Here is a 22,834-nt window from a genome sequence, read left to right on the forward strand (position 1 = left end):
ATGAACCTACTGGCATGTGGTCTATGATTGCAGGATGCTCCACCTAATCCATGGCCAACCTGACCCATATTTTAAGAGGGAGCCCTGTGGACAGTTATTATTTATTCTTCTACCTATTCATGTATCAATTCAATGTATCAGTTCAATAAATTTGTGCCCACTCTATGGACGAGAACCTTCCATGGTATTATGACAGATAATTAAATACAGTATCCTGACTTCAGGAAATTTAAAACCTGGCTGGGTAATGAATCAGTTAGGATGTATTTGACTGCAAACAGAGTTCCTGATCAATGATGGCTTAAGGCCCCTAGATCATTGTTTATCTTCAACCTCAAGAAGTTTGGAGGCCCACAGTCCTGGAGCCAGTTCTGGGTCTCAGAGATATCTGCTCTCATCAAGGACACAGCCTCTATCTAACATCCTTTTGGCTTCTTATCCATAAGTTTGTCACCTCATAGTCACATGGTGGCTGTTACAACTCCAAGCTCTATATCTTCACACTAGTACACTGAGAAGGAAAGTAGAAAGCATAAGGAAAAATAAGTTTTGCAAGATAGGCTCCAATTTTTTTCTTAATTTGCCAGGTGCCCATCAAAAGACTTCCCCTATATCTTCTCAGCTGGAATTGGGTCATGTGCCCAACCCTAGTCTCATCCTGAAGAAGGCATAGATGGGTTCTATCACAGTTCATCTCTGGGTACCTCTGTGATAGCTGGCCAAAAAGTCAGGGAGTTCCCTTGTGGTCCAGTGCTTAAGAAGCATGAATCAGCAATACAGTCCTAGATTAAGCAAGAATCACGCTTGTCAATAGGCCAACATTCAGATCCTGGCCCCCACTTCTTCCTGTCTCCTTGTACAGCACTTATTAAGACACAAGCTAGGGGTCTGGGTTCCTTTTTCCTTCTTATGTGAAAATAGCAGTGGAGAGGATGGATGGAATCTCAGTGAATTCTGTGTCCCTTCCTACTTACAAATCCTGCTCCAGTTCTAGATAGCAGAGTAAAAGTGTATTATAGAAGACAACTAATGTGTCAGATGTGGGCCCTGGCATTGTCTGTCCTTTACCTCTGAAGGTGGAGCCCGTCCCTTCAGCCCTGCAAGATCAGGTTAACTTCATCCTCTGATTAACAAAGAGGCCTCAGAATGAAAGGTAGCTCACCTAGGCTTTGAACTCTGGCCTGGACATATTTGGTAAATCCCTGGCAGGCCTCAGTTTTCTGTCCTCTCAGGTGGCAGCGATTATATCTACCTCACAGGACTGTTGGAAGGACTAAACGAGAGGAAACACACTAAGAACTGGGCGCAGTGTCTAGCACATAGTAATTAATTTAAAACCTTGAAGTTAAAATTATTATCTTACTTCCCTAAATGGATTCTAAGATTGAAGCAAGGATGAGGACTTCCACGGTAGTCCAGTGGCCATGAGTCTGTGCTCCCAATGCCCAGGGCCTGGGTTCCATCCCTGGTCAGGGAACTAGATCCCACACGTGGCAACTAACTAAAGATGCACGCCTTAACTGAAGATCCCACATGCCTCAAAGAAAATCAAAGATTCCTTGTGCCATAACCAAGACCCAGATAAACCAAATAATTAAAATTTTAAAAAATTAATAAAAGACTGAAGCAAAGAGTATGTTTACTACCTTGCTTACATATTTTCTTTTCTGATAGCGCCCTGCCCCCAACTCATCTAGTATGACATATCAGATGGCCATTGAGAATGAATGAATGGGATATTATTCAGCCCTAAAAAAGGAATGAAATTCTGACACAATACAACATGGATGAACCTGGAGGATACTATGCTATGTGAAAGAAGCTAGTCACAAAAAGATACATACTGGAAGATTCCATTCATATAAGGTACCTAGAATAATCATTTTCATGGAGACAGAAGAATGGTTTCTGGTAGCTGGTTTTTCCTGGTGGTTGCCAGGAGGTGGGAGGAGGGAAGAATGGAGAGCTGTTTTTTAATGGGTATTGATTTTCAGCTTTGCAAGGTGAAAAGCCTCCTGAAGATTGATTGTACAACAATGTGAATGCACTTAACAGTACTACACACAAAAATGGCTACAATGGTACATTTTGTGTTAAATGTATTTTACCGTAACTTTAAAAAAAATTTAATGAATGAATTTTTTAATGAATAAAATTTTTAATTCATGCTACAGCATGAATGCACCAAACATTAGACCAACTGAAAGAAGCCAATATCAAAAAACCTGCATATTGTATGATTCTGTTTATCTCAAATGTCCAGAAGAGGCAAATCCATAGAGACAGAAAGATTTGTGGTTTTCAGGGGTTCAGAAAACTACTAAAACTGAAAACTACAACCACTAAAAACTACTGAAGTATACTCTTTAGAAGGCGACTCTTTTGGTATGTGAGTTATATTTCAATAGAGCTGTTTTCTAAAAATGAATGAACAAATGAGATTCTAATTATATCTGGATCGTTGGGATCATTTTATTTCAGTGTCAGTTCCAGAAGAGAGGTTTATCTTGAATAATTTGGATCAGAAATGCAGAGAGGTTCAGACAGGTCTTCTTGGCAATCCTCGGTCTGGCAGTCCCATCAGCCTTTGAGATTTGCTGCCTAATGACCTGATGAGGGTTGCCAGCATACCCCAGGCTTCAGTGATTGACCACAGGGCCCTCATCTCCCTGGAGCCACTGGCTTGTCTAACTGAGGAGTCCCCTCAGGGCACTAGGACTGTACATCTCTTCCCCTAGAAATGCCCTGCTGGGAATTCAGTTTACTACTTGCCATTATGATGATGTAATTTCATGCTACTCATTGATAATGTGCAAAACAATCACGAGAGCATATAAACAAACAGATGGTGAGCATGCTCCTTGCCGAACACTAAAGGCAAACTTGAGAGGATTTCTTTGTTTAATCAGTTTCGCAAACCTGACACAGTCATCCCAGATGCGCAGCAGAGCATATGCAGCAGCTCGGAAGCGACGGTGACACATCCGGTAAAATGGATTGTCAGAAGCATTCACTGGGAAGAACCCAAAGGCAATCAGGAGCTGGAGAGCGGAATTACCATTCACTAGCAGGCCTTTATTCCCATCCGTGATCCAAATGCTTCATGCTTAAAATACCGTCTGTCTCCCTAATGCATTTTCATACAGCATATAAATCTCAAGTTGCTTCTCCTGAAAAATAATAATACTCCCAGGAGGAGCCCATGAGACTTCTTCAAGCAGTTCCATGTGCTGTCATCTGGTGGGCTAGCATAAAAGATTATGCCTAGGGACTTCCCTGGTGATCCAGTGGCTAAGACTCCATGTTCTGAATGCAGGGGGCCTGGGTTTGATCCTTGGTCAGGGAACTAGATCCCACATGCCGCAACTAAGAGTTTTCACACCCCAACTAAAGAACCTCATGCCGAAACTAACACCTGATGCGGCCAAAAAAAAAAAAAAGATAGTTTCTGTCTAGTCCCTAAGACTACCACCCTGTGCTACACCAGACCCGGTGTTAAATTTCTCTAACAATCTGAATGGGCTTCTAGAACTAGGTCTTTGAAAAATTAAGTTGTTGTTGCAATTGTTCACTAAGTCATGTCTGACTCTTTGCAACTCCATGGACTGCAGCATGCCAGGCTTCCCTATCCTTCAGTCTCTCCCAGAGTTTACTCAAACCTGTGTCCATTGAGTCAATGATGCCATCCAACCATCTCATCCTCTGCTGCCCCCTTCTCCTCCTGCCCTCAATCTTTCCCAGCATCAGGGTCTTTTCCAATGAATGGCCAAAGTATTGGAGATTCAGCTTCAGCATCAGTTTTCCCAATGAACATTCAGGGTTGATTTCCTTTAGGATTGACCGGTTTGATCTCCTTGCAGTCCAAGGGACTCTCAAGAGTCTTCTCCAGTACCACAATTTAAAAGCATCAGTTCTTTGGCACTCAGCCTTCTTTATGGTCCAGCTCTCACATCCGTACATGACCACTGGAAAAACCATGGCTTTGATTAGACGGACCTTTGTTGACAAAGTGATGTCTCTGCTTTTTAGTATCTGTCTAGGTTTGTCATAGCTTTTCTTCCAAGGAGCAAGCATCTTTTAATTTCATGGCTGCAGTCACTGTCCACAACCCAGGAGAGAAAATATGCCACTGTTTCTACTTTTTCCCTATTTGCCATGAAGTGATGGGACCAGATGCCATGATCTTCGTTTTTTTAACGTCAAGTTTTAAGCCAGCATTTTCCCTGTCCTCTTTCACCCTCATCGGGAGGTTCTTTAGTTCCTCTTCTCTTTCTGCCATTGGAGAGGTATCATCTGTTTAGCTGAGGTTGTTGATCTTTCTCCTGACAATCTTAATTTCTGAAAAATTAAGTACTTGAAATCTTGGTCTTTGAAAAATTAAAACTTCAAAATTAACAGTGCTTTCCAATAGCTGGAATGCCAGCATATGTAAACAATAATGTGCTCAGCGTGCATGCTCAGTCACTTCAGTCGTCCCTAACTCTTTGCAACGCCATGGACTGTAGCCCTCCAGGCTCCTCTGTCCATGGGATTCTCCAGGCAAGAATACTGGAGTGGGTTGCCATTTCTTCCTCCAAGGGATCTTCCTGACCCAGGAATCGAACCCAAGTCTCCTACGTCACCTGCATTACAAGCAGGTTTTTTTTTTACCACTGAGCCACCAGGGAAGCCCAAAATGATCAACATAGTCTGCACCCCCTCCAGATAATTATTGGGTTGGCCAGAAAATTCACTTGGGGATTTCCTTGGTGGCACAGTAGATAGGAATTTTCTGGCCAATGCAGGGGACACAGGTTCAATCCCTGGTCTGGGAAGATTTCACACGCCATGGAGCAACTAAGCCTGTGTGCGCCACAACTACTGAAGCCCTCCAACTCTAGAGACTGTGTTCCCCAACAAGAAAACTCGCCACAGTGAGAAGCCTGGGCACCACAACAGAGTAGGCCCCACATGTCACAACTAGAGAAAGCCCACTGGCAGCAATGAAAACCCAGTGCAAGCAAAACTAAATAAATAATTTTTTTTAAGTTCATTTAGGCTCTCCCATAAGATCTTAAGAACTTTTCAGTCAACCTAGTATTATAACAGGCATAGTTTTATTCATCGCTGATCCCTCTTTTCTGAGACATGGATAAATTCTTCAAGTCCCAGCAAAGAAAGGCAATCTTGGGCCCAACCAGCTTTGTCATCTGAACCCTGGGTCCCTTTCTGCAGTCTCTTGTGGATTCTCACAGCAGTACAAAAGGTTCTGTCCATCTTTTTAGTTCTTAGCCGTAGAATGTGAGTTGCCCTCATTCTCTGCAGTTGCTCTTTTCTTCTTTTTAATTGAGGTATAATTTGTATATCATAAAACTCAGCCTTTTAAAGTATACAATTCAGGGGGGGGTGAGTATATACACAAGATTGTGCAGCCATCACCGCTACTAATTTCAGAATGTTTTTGTCACCCCCACCCAAAAAAAAATCCCCATGCCCAGGGACTTCCCTAATGATCCAGTGGCTAAGATTCCATGCTCCCAATGCAAGAGGCCCAGGTTCAGTCCTTGATCGCAGAACTAGATTCCACAAACCACAACTAAAGAGCCCAAGAGCCACAACTGAAGATCCTTCATGCCACAGGGCAGCCAAAGAAAGAAAAAGAAACCCTATGCCCAGTAGTAGCCATTCCCCTTCCCTTCCTTCCCCAGCCCCTGAGCACCAGCCATCCATTTTCTGTTCCCTTCAATTTTCTTATTCTGAACATATCATATACATGGAATCATACAACAGCTAGTCTTTAGTGACTGGCTTCTTTCACTTTCCGTAATGTTTTCAAGGCTCCTCCATGCTGTTGCATAAGTGAGTGCGTCGTTCCTTCTATGGCTCAATACTATCGCACTATATGAGGTGTCATAGTTATCATCTACCCATTACTTGAGGGACATTCAGTTCGTTTCTACTTCAGGGCTACAGTGAATACTGCTGGGTTTCGGGCAGGCGTGTGTCCTCCTTTCTCTTGACTCTATGACTAGGAGTGGATCTGATGCGCCGCACAGTGATGCTGTGTTTCGCTTTTCTGAGGAACTCCCTCTTTCCCACAGCAGCTGTGCCATTCGGCGCTGGCGCTGCGGGTGCTCCTTGCCATGTAGCGCTTGGGCCCTTTCTTGGCCTCTGCATTTCGTGCTCCGCATCACCCCACCTGATCTGCAGATCCCTCTTGCAACACACCTCCAGGTTCTAGGCTCTTGTTTCCTCCCCCTGTTTTCCCTCCAGATCAGGTAGCCTGCCCCAAAGCGAAGAGAAGGGAAAGAGAATAAACACCGCGAGGGCCTCTGGAGGCTGCGTACTATACCCTGTGCTTTATGTGCACAAAGTAAGACCATAGGTGTCCCCACCTAACCACCTGGAAACTGAAGCCTGGGCTGTCTTACTGCTCCAGTCTGCTTCCCACGTCTCCATGGCAATGGTTCTCAGAACCATACCACAGGATCTGATGGTGCTCCAGAGGCTCAGCAAAAAAAAAAAAAAAAAAAGGCATTTTCTGCCAAACAATTCCCAAAAAAGCCACTCCTCATTTTTATCTGTCTCATATTTTGAAGCTCTAGTAATCTGTCTTATTCACAGCTTGCCCAGGACTTAGAACAATATGTGGCTTACAGTAGTTATTCAATAAGTATTTATCTAGTAAATGAATTTTTCTGCTAAAAATTTGGCAAACCATGTGCTAAGTCACCGACTGACTATGTCTAAAATTGCCCAATAGTATTTTTTAAAATACACTTCACTGGGCCCATAGGCATTGAGGTCACTATCAGCAAATCTCCCCAGATGATGGTGATGGAGCTTTCTGAAGACCCTAGTCTGGGGGACTTCCCTGGCGGTCCAGTAGTTAAGACTCCATGTTTCCAATGCAAACAGCACAGGTTCAGTCTCTGTTTGGGGAACTAACATCCCCCAGGCCACAAGGCCAAAAAAAGTTCACTGCATAAACCAGGGACATAGAAAGCTAAGAGCAAAGATAAACTTACTGGAAAGAAAAAAAGAAGACCCCAGTCTGGGTGCCATTGCTGTGAGAGATGGTTCTTTGTCTGGCCACAGAGCTGGTGACTCTATGGCTCCCCTGCCTCTCAGGTCTTAGGGGTTCTCACTCTGGTCCAGAGTCACAGGTCAGCAACCACGTGGTCAGGGGTGTGTTTCTGGATCCACTGGCATTACAGTCCACTGGCCACTGCTGGCTTCACTTGAGCCCTTGGACCTTGCAATGTGACTGATGATTCTGACTATAGAACCCTCAGGTCAGTCTTATCATATGCCTCTACTTTAGACCTGCTTTCTTATTACTAAGTAACAGTGATTAAAGCCAGGCTAGTTTGAACACCAGAAACTTCCCAGGGCTACAAAAAAGAAACTCACCACTTCTACTCTGTAACTCTCTGCTCGCCACTTCCCAACAACTTGAAGGACAAACACTGGCCATGCAAGCAAGTATGGGGTCGGTTCCCCTCCTCCTTCCACCTATCAGAAATGGGCAGGAGTTCCCACAGGCTCAATTCTTCTTTCAAAATCCACTGACAAGGTACCCAGAGAGAAAAAAGAACTCCTGACTCACCTTTACTTGCTTGCTCAAGTTTCACTTCTTGTTTTTTCTCAGAAGGAAGAAGGACTTTTTCATACTAGCACATTTAAAGATTCTCTAGAGCTGTCCAGTTATTTACCTACTGTCAGAGAAACCCTACAGGTGAGGAAGACCAGGGCATGGGTGGAACTGTCCCGTAAGGCAGAGAAGAGGTAGCAGTGAGGGTGGGAGTAGGCGGCTGGGGAGGGAAGAAGAGGGGGGATCAGCGAGGCAGAGTGGGTTTAGATGACCACTAGGTCACAAAGCACAGTGTCCATGACAGCGTGCATATGTGTGTGCTAAGTGGCTTCAGGAGTGTCTGACTCTCTGTAACCCCATGACCCATAGCCCGCCAGGCTCCTCTGTCCATGGGATTTCCCAGGCAAGAATATTGGGCTGAGTTGCCACCTCCTTCTCCAGGGGATCTTCCCAACCCAGGGACTGAATCACCATCTCTTCCGTCTCCTGCACTGGCAGGGAGGTTCTTTACCACTAGCACCACCTGGGAAGCCCCTGTGAGGGTACAGCAATGCCTAATTCCAGCGTCAGCAAAACCCAATCACCAGAAACTGGAGCAGCAGTCTCCCAGTGGCCTCACAGTTCTGCAGAAGACCTCTGCCACTCAAAGTGGGGTCCTCCAACCACCAGCAGGTCTCGTGAAAAATGTAGAATCTTAAGTCCCACCACCCGACTGAACAAGACATCTGTGTGATTTGAACACACATTAAATGGTGCTCAGAACCAGCTTGAGAATAAGCACAACTCAGAAGTAGATGACGCTGCTTCCGGATGTTCAACTGGTTTAGTCTTGGGCAGTTGACATGAGGTTCCCTGCTACATGTGTACAGAATAATATTTTGAAGCCTTAACTAATTTTTCCACATATTTTTCTCTTTTCCCATTCCCCATTTCCAGCAAGTAATCAATTTTGTGCCCATAGCCATTTGGCAGGGATAGGAGAGGTAACGGACAGCTATAGAAAATGAGAGAGACACCCTGGAAAAGAAGGAAATGGCATCCCACTCCAATGTGAAAATCCCATACACAGAGGAGCTTGGTGGGCTACAGTCCATGGGTTCATAAGAGTTAGACACAACTTAGTAAGTCCAACACGACTTAGCAACTAAACAACCACAAACATCATGGTTAGAATGTACCTACGTGATCAGGAGCAGTCTTAGGGGCTTTCTATTACTGAAGTATTTCACACGCATGCCAATAGCGGTGTGAGAGCAGAGGGCAACACAGCAGTGGAAGAGTCTGTGCCTAAGATCCTGGACTTCTATCAACCTGTATTCTTCATCTGTTGCTGTGTGCTGTGTGTTTAGTCTCTCAGTCATGTCTGACTCTCTGTGACCCCATGGACTGAAGTCCGCCAGGCTTCTCTGTCCGTGGTGATTCTCCAGGCAAGAATACTGAAGTGGGTTGCCATGTAGTCCTCCAGGGGATCTTCCCAAACCAGGGATCTAACCCAGGTCTCCCACATTGCGGATGGATTCTTTACCAGCCAAGCCACCAAGTCTGTTGCTGTGCCTTACTCTGTATTGACAATAAAGCTGATCCATGAGTACAAAGTGAAAAAAAAGAAAAAGAAAATGAGAGAGACAGACAGACTACAGACAGCGGTTTCTGAAAACCTAAAGCCCAGGGTGGCACTGAATGCTTAGAAGTGGGTTTGGGGTAGAAGAAGACCGCTCCACACCAGAAGAACATTGCTTCATTCCTGGGGAAAGGAGGGATGGATAGATGCCACTGGACAGATGTCCCTGAGGTCCAGAGACTGAGGTTGTGAGCCCTGACAGGGGCAGAGAGGAAGAACCAGTCTCGGGCGATTCCTGTGCCCTCCTGGAAGAGCATGGCCCCGGGACGTTAAGGAACCCAGCGGACAGGAGCGGGGAGTGTCCCGGGGCAGCCTGCCTGAACCAGTGTGTAGGAGGCACAGTTCGGGTGGACACCTACCAGACTCAGGCCTGGAGGATCACCCAGGCCTTCACTGCCACCGCCACCACGCCTTGGGGTTCACGAATCCTGCAGATGCAGATTCAACTCGAACAAGTGGCAGATGCCAATAGAAGGGGCAGCGTGTGTGAAGGGTGAAGCCTCAGAGGATTAGGCACTTGGAATCAAGTTGTTACAGAAAATAAAGGAAGCCAGAATGTGCACCAAATACTGTGCAAGCCGCATGGAAGGCTGGCTGGATTTTAGCTCAAAAACAGCCTCCAAATGACCCTTTTCTAGGGCCCCTCACACGGCATCTTTTAGGCAGCCATCCCTCTTCCCACTACCTCCAAATTTTCACTTCAGAATCCCCAGTTTTGCTCCCCAAATATCTTATTTTCTTTCTTTTTTCCCCTGTTTTTTGTTTGTTTGTTTGTTTGTTTGTTTTTGGTCATTCTGAGTAGTGCACAGGATCTCAGTTCCCTGACCAGGGATCGAACCCATGCCCTCTGCAGGGAAAGCACAGTCTCAATCACTGGGCCACCAGGAAAGTCTCTCTTTGTGTTTTTTTCTTCCTTCCCTTCTTTCTCCCTCCCTCTCTCTTTCTTTCTCTTAGTTTCCTCAAAATTGCCTTTAATGGCCCAGTAGAAACAGCCTCCATAACCCTTTCGAATAAAGATCATAAACAACAGGGGAGAAACAGCACTTCTCCCTTGACCCACTTCCTCCCAGGGAAGGGAGAAGCCAGTTTTTCAAAACACACAGCTTCACCTTCCCTCCCTGGAGAGGAGAGAAGTCTGAGTGAATATCTTCCCTGGTGGAGCGGACTTGAGATGCTCCTGGCCCTGCAGAGAAAGGACGCAATGTTTCCTCATTAAAACAAACTGATAGTCAGTGGTAAGCTGCTGCATAGCACAGGGCACTCAGCTCAGTGCTCTGTGGTGACCTACAGGGGTGTGATGGAGGGGGTACGAGGGAGGCTCAAGAAGGAGGGGACATATGTATACTTACAGCTGGTTCACTCTGATGTACAGCAGAAACTAACACAACATTGTAAAGCAGCTATCCTCTAATTTGGGCTTCCCTGGTGGCTCAGAGGTTAAAGCGCCTGCCTCCAATGCGGGAGACCTGGGTTCGATCCCTGGGTCGGGAAGATCCCCTAGAGAAGGAAATGGTAACCCACTCCAGTATTCTTGCCTGGAAAATCCCATGGACGGAGAAGCCTGGTAGGCTACAGTCCATGGGGTCGCAAAGAGTCGGACACAACTGAGCAACTTCACTTTCACTTTCATACCAATTCACAGACACAGTGAAAGGGAACAAAACTATACACACCTATTACACAATATCAATTGTCTGGGTTTTATCATGTACTATATTTTAAAAAAATAAACTGAGCTTTCCCATCTACTTCCCAAGTATTCTTACCAAGGTTGCTTTTAATGAAGTCAAAGTGAAATCCGTGTTATCTTTTGGGAAAAACGCCAGCTAATCACAGCTAAGATGATGTGTCCCCATTTCTACCCCTCTTACCTTCTTCAATGACAAAGGTCAGCTTTCGGGGCCTTTGTGACCTGAAATATCTACCCCCCAAAAGACTAATGCCTACTGAAAGCATTTGCCCTGTAATTGGTCCTGGAAGTGAAACTTGTGCCTGAGTTCCAGGAATAACAGTGACTGCTAGTGGTAACAGCAACCCAACCTCCTCTTTCCTGAGCAAGTCCAGGATGAAGATAGAGACATGCTGAAGATAAGAGAAAATCCCCCCTTCCTCATCCTCCAGTCTCTATGGCTTGTGGGCAGGAACTTCTCCTACTCAGTCACTAAAAAACAACAGGCTCTGCCTTTATGCCAGCCCTGCATCTCCACATTTGCCCTGAGCCTCTACTTGGCAGGATACACCAGTGTGTGTGTGTGTGTGTGTGTGTGTGTGTGTGTGTGTGTGTGTGCATGTGCGTGCGCGCACGCGCGTGCTATCGTGTCTGATTTGTTGCAACCTCATGGACTGTAGCCCTCCAGGTTCCTCTGTCTATGGAATTTTCCAGGCAGGAATACTGGAGTGAGTTGCCATTTCCTACTTCAGGGGATCTTCCTGACCCAGGGATCCAATGCATGTTTCTTGTGTCTCCTGCACTGGCAGGCGGATTCTTTCCTAACTGCGCCACCTGGGAAGCCCCTGCACCAGTATCTCCCTGGAGAAAGCAGTGAGTAGCTCCTCCTGCCTCCAAACCCGGAAAGATCTTTGTTCCCTCTTTCCCAGGCTCAAAGAAGTAGAGCAAGCTCTCTGAAACTGTGTACAGACAGCTAACTTAAGTGACCCAGATTACAACCACTGTCCTCTGCCTGCCCCCGACTTGCTCTTCCCTTTCATCATCTCTCAGAGGTACCTGTGGGTGCCTCTCAAGCCTCCTGTTTTGGCTGCAGCATCTCTATTATAGTATAACCTCACACACTATAGTGGGACAGCCCACTGTAGGGGGCCCATTAGTTGTAAGGTGGCTGGATGGAGAAAGAAAAGGAAATAAGACACAGAGGGAAGAAACTGTGAAATGAGAAAATGAGAGATGATCACCCAGTCCTGGCCCTGGATCCTTCATGTCCTGCTTCCGCACTTCCTGAAGTCTGACAGCCCTTGGATTCAATAAAGTATCATTGTGCATCATCCCAGCATCTTCTGTCTCCATCGGAGCTACATGACTCCTTCCCTGAAAGTATCTGTCTCACTCACAAGGATCCAGGATCTCCTTGACACCAGGGATCTTCTTTTATTCATATTTGTAACTTCAGCCCTGGATGAAGAAGTCTGGCACAGAGAAGGTGATTCAAATGTCAACTGAATAAATAAAAGGACAACTCAATTGTCCCACATTATCCTTGTTTCATGACCAAAATTGTTAGATATTATGTTTGTGCTTTGCACGCACACACAAATATTAAACATCTTTTCTTCCACTCACAGTTGAGAGTTAAATAGAAAACTCTTTTATAAATGTGGTAAACATAGCTATCTTCTCAGCACAGGTGTTTTTTTATGGCTGCCTGAAAACTAGGGCTCATGGGACTTGCCTGTGACTCAGTGGTTAAGACTCTGCCTTCCAATGCAGGGGTTATATGTTCGATCCCTGGTCTGGAACTAAGATTTAATATGCCATAGAGTGTGGCCAATTTTTTTAATTTAATTATTTAATTTGAAAAATAGAGACGAGAGCTCTATGTTGGTGCTCATGCTTTGGTGGAATCTCACACAGGGCCTTCAAGAGTGAGTCATTGCCTCCCTAGCTGGCATTCTCCCTCTTGGCAGCAGCATCTGTGTCCTGCAATAGATGTTAAAAATGCCAAGACCAGCAAATTATCAGGATTGATTGCAGCAAGATCACAAGCAGGTGACCCTGTCTTGGGTCCTGGGACCTGCTGTGGCTCCTGCTGAGATGCTCTGAGAAAGCAGGTCCTTAATAATGGAAGAGATAGGATGGGAAGTCCCCTGCCTTGCTGCTGGAGACAAGGACTAGTAAGGATATGATGCTTGGAGCCCAAAGTGATTTTAAAACCATGAAGGCAAATATCACCAAAATCCTGAGAATTGCAGAGCAAGAAAATAAAAGAGCCTGACTGCTTAACAAACTGTCATAAACTGAGTAACGACCTTAAGATGCCCATGACCTAATCCCTAGAACTTGAAAATCTTACCTTGTGCATCTGTGCATGCTCAGTTACTCAGCTGTGTATGACTCTTTGTGACCCCAGGGACTGCACCCCGCCAGGCTCCTCTGTCTATGGGAGTCTCCAGGCAAGAATACTGGAGTAGGTGGCCATTTCCTTTCCCAGGGGATCTTCCCGACCCAGGGATGGAACCCACGAGTCCTGCATTTCCTGCTTTAGCAGGCAGATTCTTTACCACTGAGACACCTGGGAAGCCAAATCTTACCTTAGGTAAGAACGACTTTGCAGATGTGATTAAGCTACAGGTTTTGAGATGAAGAGATTATCCTGAATTATCTGGGCAGGGCCTAAAGGCAGTCATGAAAGTCCTTAAAAGAGGGAGGCAGAGGGTGATTTGAGTACAGAAACAGAAAGCAAGAGGTTGGAGTGATTCAAGGAAGGGACCATGAGCCAAGGAAAGCAGCAGGCCTCCAGAAGCTAAAGAAAGCAAGGAAACAGCTTCTCCCCTAAAACCTTCAGAAAATAATCCAGCCATGCCAACTGACTCTTAATCCAGTAAAACTGATTCCAGACTTCTGGTCTCCAGAACTCTAAGGGAATAAATTTGGTTGTTTTAAGCCATCGGGTTTATGACAATTTGTCATAGCAGCAATTCGTCAGCAACAGCCTAACACTGAACCCACCCTGGGAACTCCCTACCTCTGGATTTCTTGTGAAATGGCCTCGTTTTTTAAATTCTTATGTTTTTAAGCTATTTTTCAACAAGGCTGGTTGTTGCTTATAGCCTAAAGCATCCGAAATAATATTTGTAGCATTGGCAATGGCAGTTTGGGTAGGGGTATTATAGGATATTGGTTCCACTGTAACATAGAAAGAATTTAAATACATATACAGAGAGGGAATTGGTAGGGCACTTCATGTTCAAGAGCTTTGCCCAGAACTCCCCTTCACGTATCTAGCATATTGAGTACCTCCCACTTAGTTTACTTTTAGCGGTAATCAAATCAGGAGCAATGTTTTTTAACTATCATTCAAGCATGTCTTATTGCTCTGCCGTTTCTGTGGTGTTGCTCTCATCCTCATGGCCCACATGACTTATAATCACTGCAGCGGAAAATCGGCCAAAGTGGGGACTTCCCTGGTGGTTCAGTGGTTAAGGAACCACCTGCCAGTACAGAGGACACAGGTTTGCTCCCTGGTGTCGGAAGATCCCATATGTCACAGAGCAACTAAGCCCATGAGACATCACTTCTGAAGCCCACGTGCCCTGGAGCCCACGCTCCACAAGAGAAGCCACCACAAGGAGAAGCCAGCACACAGCAACGAAGACCCAGCACAGCCAAAGTATGAGTAAATAAGGACCCAGCCAAAGAGAAGAGGGACTGGTCCCAAGATCAAGGCACCATCTGGAAAGTCAAACTTCCACTCACAGAGGAATAGTCAAAACTGGTCACAGGGCTATGCCTACTGCGTGTCGGGGAAGCTGAATGTCTTAATTCCAAGGTGGCCAGTTAGAAACTCAGAAAAAGAAAAGGGATCACATATCATGGGGTGCCAAATGGTCTGTTTCAGGAGTTCTGTGGACAGCTTACAGGCACAGTCAGATTAAAATCAAGAGTTAAATGCAGTCCAGACCTCTCCTGGTCTGCTGCCCTGATTTATGATTTTTTTTTTTTTTTTTGGTAGCAGCAGAACTTTCATTGTGTAAGAAAGATACCAGCAGTAGTGCCCCTCCCCCTTACCTTTCCCTCATCACCTAGGGAATCTCTTTGGAACATTGGTGTTCTAAGAACCCGCTTTGAAATGATGCATTTGCTCTAAAAGGAAGCAAAACCATACTACCAGACACAGTGATTCTTGGGGATTCCCAAGGCTGCTGAGTTTATTTCTCCTGCGAGAAACCCCCAAACTTCGATAAAAGAACTGGATGAGCCCTGCTTCTGCACTCAGAGTTTGTTCTATTTTAGAGTCATTCACGGCCAGAGAAGCAGAAGCTCGCGCTCTGGGCTCAGCAAGTGAGAAGCCATTTTCAGTTACATTCCATAGCTTGCAGAACTGTCTGGGGCCAGAGTGAATGCTGGTTGCCATGGCACTGCTTTAAATCATGTCTGTGCTGACACTGTCACATGCTGTTCCCATACATGGGGGCCACATCTGTCTCTTCCCTCTGTTGCTTGATGCTTGAGCTTTGCACCAAGAATTGAGATATATTTGAGCAAGAAACCAAATCCATGTGGTTGCCACACCTTCTACCTAAATAATACATAAGATACATGGATTGGAGATATTTGAACTAGGAAACAAGAGATCTGGGTTCTACTCATAGTCCTCTGCTCTGTAGCTTTGGGCAAATCCTTTAATCTGTAACTTAGCTTCCTTACCTGTACAATGAAACAGATGCGATAGCGGGTCTCCGAGGTCTCCTGACGTCAGCAGCTCTGCTTCCTGTGTACGGTTTCAAAGCTGCAGAGATGAGCAGAGCTCTGCAGAGGATGAACATCAAAGCGTGAGTGAGGCAATTCCAGTAAGCTGTTGCACAGCCCTCTCCGTGCTGTTTCTGAAACTCTTCTCCAGCACCTCTGGGCTGCTAGAGATTTGTTTTGAGTCAATTCCCTGGCAAGATGCCACTTGCCAAAAGGTCCCTTCTGAGGTACTAAGGGGTCTGTTTTCAGTTTAAGGTTGAATCATTATTTGCCTTGGAACTGATTTCTTCTCAGGATAGCCCCTGGTTCAATGCTCAGGACTTTGGTCCCTAAAACTGTTAGACCACCCCCCTTCCCGCCACCAAGTAAAGTCAATTTTAAAACTAGAGAAAGGGGACTTCCCTGGCTGTCCAATAGTTAAGACTCCGTGCTTCCCCTGCAAGGGGCATGGGTTCAATCCCTCGTCAGGAAACTAAGATCCACATGTCAAACGGTGTGGCCGAAAAAAAGAAATGATAACAGTAAAACTAGAGAAACATGCACATGTGAGGCTAACCTCTGGACCCATTTCACAGAGTAGCATCTCATGGGACCAAGAGAGCTGAGAGGAAGCAGTTCTAATACTGTCCAACCAGTGTGCAGCTGGTTTCCCTGGTGGGATACAAACATCTTTATGTTTCTGCTTACATTGCCCTGACCTCTGCCCGGCCCTCATCTGTTGTTTGCAGGGACAGACTCTCACCTTCAAAGTCTTTTCCCTACCCCGCTTCAATTATTTCTGGGAATCCCCAGAGAATGTCTCATGTACATCCACAAAACAAAAATATAAGCTGGGAAGCAAGGGTTACAATAGGAACAGGGTGTCCTAACATTAAACCAGCTTCCCTGGTAACTGAGACGGTAAAGAATCCACCTGCAATGCAGGAGATCCCAGTTAAATTCCTGGGTCGAGAAGATCCCCTGCAGAAGGGATAGCATCCCCTGGAGATGGTAAATAATCTGCCTACAGTGGAGGAGACCCTGGGTTGGGAAGATCCCCTGGAGGAGGGCATGGCAACCCACTCCAGTACTTTTGCCTGGAGAATCCCATGGACCGAGGAGCCTGGAGGGCTACAGTTCATAGGGTCACAAATCTCTAGACGCAACTGAAGTGACTTAGCACACAGGAAAGCTATCTCATCATAGCTCCTGATCTCTATAACCCGCTGTTATTAGAATTTTCCTCGGTCTAGCTTTACTATTTTGCTGTTTCCTTCACTGAATGAGTTAAATATATATCACACACATTCACTATATGTTTGATGACAGTCTTGCTTTTAACTCTTGGACAAACCATCCTTCAACATTCACTTAACAAGTGTTTGCTGAACAATTATTATAGGCAAGGCACCATGCAAAGGGGCAAGGCATGTAGTAGAGAACAAGGCAGACAAGGTCTCTGTCCTCATGAAGGCAACATTCTGGAAGAGAGAAAACCAGTAACAAGCCAGTCCCTTATAGACTGTGATTAGGGCAATGAAGAAAATACATAAGAAGCTATGACAGAGATTAATGGGAGGGGCAGTCAAGAGCGACCCCTCCTTCCTTGAAGGACATTAAGCTGAAGGAGACATTAGCTGGGACTTGAAGGAGAGGACCCAGTCCTGCAAAAAAGGGGGAGGAAAGGAGTTCCAAGACAAAGGAAATGGCAAGTACAAGGACCTTGCTGTGGGACCAGGTTCAACATGTCCCAAGAACTAGAAAAAGGCCATAGTGGCTGGAGAAGAGTTATCCAAGGAAAGATGGCCCAAGATAAGATCAAAGAAGTAGTGTGGAACTTAGGATCTCAAGTCAGGATTTGTCATTTACTAAGAACTAAGGTAGGAAGTGTTCACCAGCCAGAAGCTAGGCGACCCTTGCATCTTACTTATGTTATTACATCAAATGTTGGGCTTTCTTTTAGCTTTCTCAGTGTTAACATCTTACATACCATGACTGTTGTTGGTATTCAGTTCCTAAGTCATGTCCAACTCTTTGCGATTCCCTGAACTCGACACACCAGGCTTCCCTGTCCTTCATCATCTCCCAGAGCTTGCTCAAACTTATGTCCATGGAGTCAGTGATGCCTTCCAACCATCTCATCCTCCGTAGTCCCCTTCTCCACCTGTCCTCAATCTTTCCCAGTATCAAGGCCTTTTCCAATGAGTTGGCTTTTTGAATCAGGTGGCCAAAGTATTGGAGCTTCAGCTTCAGCATCAGTCCTTCCAATGAATATTCAGAGTTAATTACCCTTACGATTGACTGGTTGGATCTCCTGGCTGTCCAAGGGATTCTCAAGAGTCTTCTCCAGCACCACAGTTTGAAAGCATCAATCCTTCAACACTCAGCCTTCATTATGGTCCAGCTCTCACATCCATACCTGACTACAATCCATGTGCTGCAGTCCATGGGGTTGCAGAGTCGGACACAACTGAGAGACTGAACTGAAGAGTATTATTAACTAAGCGACCATTTGTTTCAGTTTCCCACAAAATCATTTCTTCTGTTCCAGGATCCATTTCAGGACCCCATTTTGCATCATTTGTCGTGTCCCCTTAGTCTCCTCCAGCCTGTAACGGTTCTTCAGTCTTTTTTGCTCGTTTCTTTCTTTTTTTGTTTTCTCTTGACTTCAACAGTGTCCAAGAGTACCTGGTATTTGATAGAATGCTTCTCAGTTTGGATTTGTCTGATGTCTTCTCAGAATTAGACTGAGGCTATGCGTTGGAGAAGGAAATGGAAGAACAAAACAACAGGGAGGATATGACATGTCTTCTTTTAACATAGATACAACTTAAGACCTGGTTGTAGGACCTCTCTCACAGCTCAGTAGTTAAGAATCTGCCTGCCAATGCAGGAGACAAGGGTTCGATCCCTGGTCCAGGAAGATCCCACTGGCCATTGGGCAACTAAGCCCATGTTCCACAACTAGAGAGTAGCTCCCACTCGCCATGACTAGAAAAAGCCAGAGCACAGGACCACCAAAAATAAACAAATATTTTTGTAAAAGAACCTGGTTGCAAATTGTCCTGACTCAGGGCAAGTGGCTTCCCAGGTGGTGCTAGTGGTAAAGAACCCGCCTGCCAATGGAGGAGACCTAAGAGACTAGGGTTCAATCCCTGGGTCAGGAAGATCCACTGGAGGAGGCCACGGCAACCGACTCCAGTATTCTTGCCTGAAGAATCCCCTGGAGAGAGGAGTCTGGCAGGCTATGGGCTGCAGAGTCAGACACAACTGAAGCAACTTAGCACACAAGCACACACTTGGGGAAGAGGGATTTTGTGACATTTAGGCAAAGAAGGCAATGGCACCCCATTCTAGTACTCTTGCCTGGAAAACCCCATGGATGGAGGAGCCTGGTGGGCTATAGTCTGTGGGGTCACGAAGAGCCAGACACGACTGAGCAACTTCACTTTCACTTTTCACTTCCACGTATTGGAGAAGGAAATGGCAACCCACTCCAGTGTTCTTGCCTGGAGAATCCCAGGGACGGCAGAGCCTGGTGGGCTGCCATCTATGGGGTTGCACAGAGTCGGACACGACTGAAGTGACTTAGCAGCAGCAGCAGCAGCAGGCAAAGAAGGGGAAGGTTCCTGCAACTGAAGCTAGGGAGAAGGATCCAGAAATCAACATGTGACTTCATTCTGGATGTTGGTCCCAAACCCAACCTATCCAATTATCTTGCAAGTTGCAGTCACCGATTTCAAGGAATCGTTAGGCAAATAAGTAGGTGAAATGCTGCAAATTCATCACTTGCTCCATGACACTCCTTCAGTTCAGTTCAGTTCAGTTCTGTTGCTCAGTCGTGTCAGACTCTTTGCAACCCCATGAATCGCATCACGCCAGGCCTCCCTGTCCATCACCATCTCCCAGAGTTCACCCAGACCCACATCCATCAAGTCAGTGATGTCATCCAGCCATCTCATTGTCTGTCGTCCCCTTCTCCTCCTGCCCCCAATCCCTTCCAGCATCAGAGTCTTTACCAATGGGTCAACTCTTCTCATGAGGTGGCCAAAGTACTGGAGTTTCAGGTTTAGCATCATTCCTTCCAAAGAAATCCCAGGGCTGATCTTCAGAATGGATTGGTTGGATCTCCTTGTAGTCCAAGGGACTCTCAAGAGTCTTCTCCAACACCAGTCTTAGCTAATGCGTTACGAAGAGTAGCATGTTATTCCTATTAGGCCAGCCATTACCAATATTTAATTTGTTTTCACTATTGAAAGGAGTGATTTTGTGGTTCAGACATCCTCACTTGTCTCCTTATACTAACTGAGTGGTTGTCATGTTTGTTTTTCCTTTAGCTTTACCCGTTCTTTTATAGTTGCTTTGTGACCTTCCACTAACCATTAAATGTTGCTTCCACCTCAGTCCCTCTGTTCTTTCTCTCTGCTCTCCATATCTTGAAAACTCCAAATCTATACCATCTGAATTGCCACCAGATATCCAGTTTTTCCACTGTCCCTTGGCCTCTGACCTTTCCATGACACATGCATCCAAAACTTGGCTCATTAGAAACAGAACTCTGAGGGGGACTTCCCAGGTGGTCCAGTGGCTAAGACTCTGAGCTCCCAATGCAGGCGACCCGGGTTCAATCCCTGATCAGAGAACTAGATCCCACAGGCCATAACTAAGACCTGGTGCAGCCAAATAAATAATAATAAATGAATACATTAAAAAAGAAAGAAAGAAAGCAAAAACCTTCATTAAAAAAGAAGAAGAAAAGAAACAAAACCATTAGAAAGCTCGCTGGTAGCCTAATGGTTAGGATTCTGAGATTTCACCGCTATGACTAGAGTTCATTCCCTGGTTAGGGAAAGAAGGAAATGCTGTGGTCCTTCCTGAAATTACTATGACCATCTACCTAGTCCCCTGAACTAGAAAACTAGTTGTCTTTGACTTTTCCTCCTTTGTTACTTCCCATGTCTAACTGCTGCTAAATCTTGTCTTTTTTTAACCATTTTTCTCCCACTTGCGTCAAATACTTTACTTCATAGCTTCATATCGGCCCAAACTAACACTATAGTCCATCATCCTTGTTTAATCACCCTCCAATCCATTCTCAGAAGCATCACTGCGACTTTTTAAAGTGTAAATAAGCAACGTGTAGAGGTACTGTTCACTGGTCGGGTGGGGGCTGGGTTAGTGGAGCCTGTGGACTCATCAACTCCAGCTCTGAGCAACCTCATCTGTTTAAATCTCATCATTTTCTGTTATCATTTCCTGGCTCATTTCACATCCTCTCTGCCCCACCCTGCTCCACTCCAGGCCATGCTGTATTTAGATTGTAGTTACTGGCATAGTAAAGTGAGAAGTGGGGCGTGAAACAATTCTGACTCCAAAAGAGGAACTGTCTCCTTAAGACAAAGGACATGCCCCTTCTTGAGGTGGAGAGGGTTCAAAGTGTTGGTTTTCTCCAACAAGATCCTACTGTATAGCACAGGGAACTCTGCTCAATGTTTGGGGGCAGCCTGGATGAGAGGGGAGTTTGGGGGAGAGAGGGTACATGTTTGTATATGGCTGAGTCCCTTTGCTAAAACTATCACAAAATTGTTACAGACCACCTGAAACTATCACAATGTTGTTCATTGGCTATACTACAATATAAGATAAAAAGTTAAAAGAAATTAATTTTTTTAAAGTGTTGGGTTTCAGAAGCCTTTGAGGGTTGAGATATTACCCACCCCCTCCCTTTTTTTGGTTGATCTAATTGATCTCCTTGATTTTTTCTGATTTAACTTATTTTATATCTTGAGATACTATAACCCATACTGTCTCTAGATCATCATCCCAAAGTTTGTGCTCTTACCCAGAGGCATGAATTTCTATCACATCTCTGGACTATTGTCTGTGCCATTTCCTCTGAATGATGTGTTTCTAAGATCAGTTAAGCCCCACAAATGTATGTGTACCTACTTCACACCAGGCTCCAGCCCTACACTTTCTGCCCACCCAGTGTCAACTCCAAGTGGCCTGGTCCAAACGTCACCTCCTACACAAATTTTTCCTTGACTTCATTTGCCCAGGTAGATTTAATGGTTTCCTCATTCTCTTTTCCCACGCAGTTTTTTATACATGAAATAAACTCTTGACAGTCATAAATTTAACATTCCTAGTTTAGTCAGTTCATAAGTGACTATAAAATGAGTCCATAAAGTGTCATCATTTGTCATTTTGCCAAAGCATATGTGGGCACCGTTCTCCCTGAAGAGCTGATGAGCGAGAGTGAGTCACCTCCTCTTAGAAGCCTTTCCTGATACTCCATCCCACTCAGGTTCAGCCTGATGGCCCGCTGAATCTGTTCTGGCTCGAAGTGAATTAGGAATAACAACATTTAATCACTTTGCACAACAAAGATTTGAAGGTGGGTGGTGTCAGAGTTTGCTTAGCTCCTCAGCAATGTCAAGCTCTGGGTCAGGATTTTTGTAAGTCTCTCTGCCATGTCCATACAGTGACAATATAACAGCAGCTGCACACAGCAGCTCCTCATGTGACTCTACTCAAAGTGGGATAAAGACTGGACTCCTGCCATTGCACTTTTCGCAAGGAAGGAAAAACTCTTCCAGAAAGTTCTCCATAGGCTTCCTCTTGGATTTCATTGGCCAGAACTTAGTGGTGTGCCCAACCATAAAGCAGAAGAGATGAATCAAGTAACCATGCTCAATTTAGATTAGTGGTCCTCAGGTCAACAGGAGAAGCATCACCTGGGAACTCGTAGAAATACAAACCTGAGGCCTCCTAGACCTACTACTGAACCAGAAATTTGGGGGATGAGGTCCAGGGTTTTGAGTTTTTAATGTCCTCGATATGATTCCGATGCACACCAAAATTTGAGAATAACTGGTATGGATCTAACATCATTCACCCCGATTCCAGGGAAGGGCTCACCTACCTGAGCCTCTTGCCTCCTAGAACAAAATCAGGATGCTATGAACTAAGAAAGAAGAGAAGAATGCCGTTGGGTAGGCATCACCCCTCTATTATTTCCATTTAAAGTATCATGAATTACATTATTTATCCATCGATTTTTTTTTTTGCCCAACTCCCTAACCCACCTGTAAGCTTCTGAAGAGTATGAGCTTTGTCTTGTAATCATGTTTCTATCCCAGCACAATAGAAGGCACTCAAGTAAAGCTTGCTGGGCAAACAAAGAAATATTAAAGAGGTCTCTCCTTTCTAACTGCCCATCCCCTTCACAGATGCTTCT

General features: G+C 45.3%; 1 protein-coding gene across 3 annotated transcripts in view; it reads right to left on the minus strand.

Moving 5' to 3' along the window:
* SUB1 (SUB1 regulator of transcription) overlaps positions 1 to 15,704 on the minus strand; it is a 57,738-nt gene extending 42,034 nt beyond the window's left edge. For all 3 annotated transcript variants that reach the window (XR_009596802.1, XM_060400551.1, XM_060400550.1), the window contains exon 1: positions 15,574 to 15,704. Coding sequence is in view for 2 of the 3 variants with exons in the window: in XM_060400551.1 (XP_060256534.1) it covers positions 15,574 to 15,692 (119 nt within the window). In the remaining variant the exon portion in view is untranslated. The remainder of the gene's footprint in view (positions 1 to 15,573) is intronic.
* Between the last annotated feature and the right edge of the window lie 7,130 nt (positions 15,705 to 22,834).

Source organism: Ovis aries, chromosome 16, assembly GCF_016772045.2.
Source record: "Ovis aries strain OAR_USU_Benz2616 breed Rambouillet chromosome 16, ARS-UI_Ramb_v3.0, whole genome shotgun sequence".
NCBI lineage: Eukaryota > Metazoa > Chordata > Mammalia > Artiodactyla > Bovidae > Ovis > Ovis aries.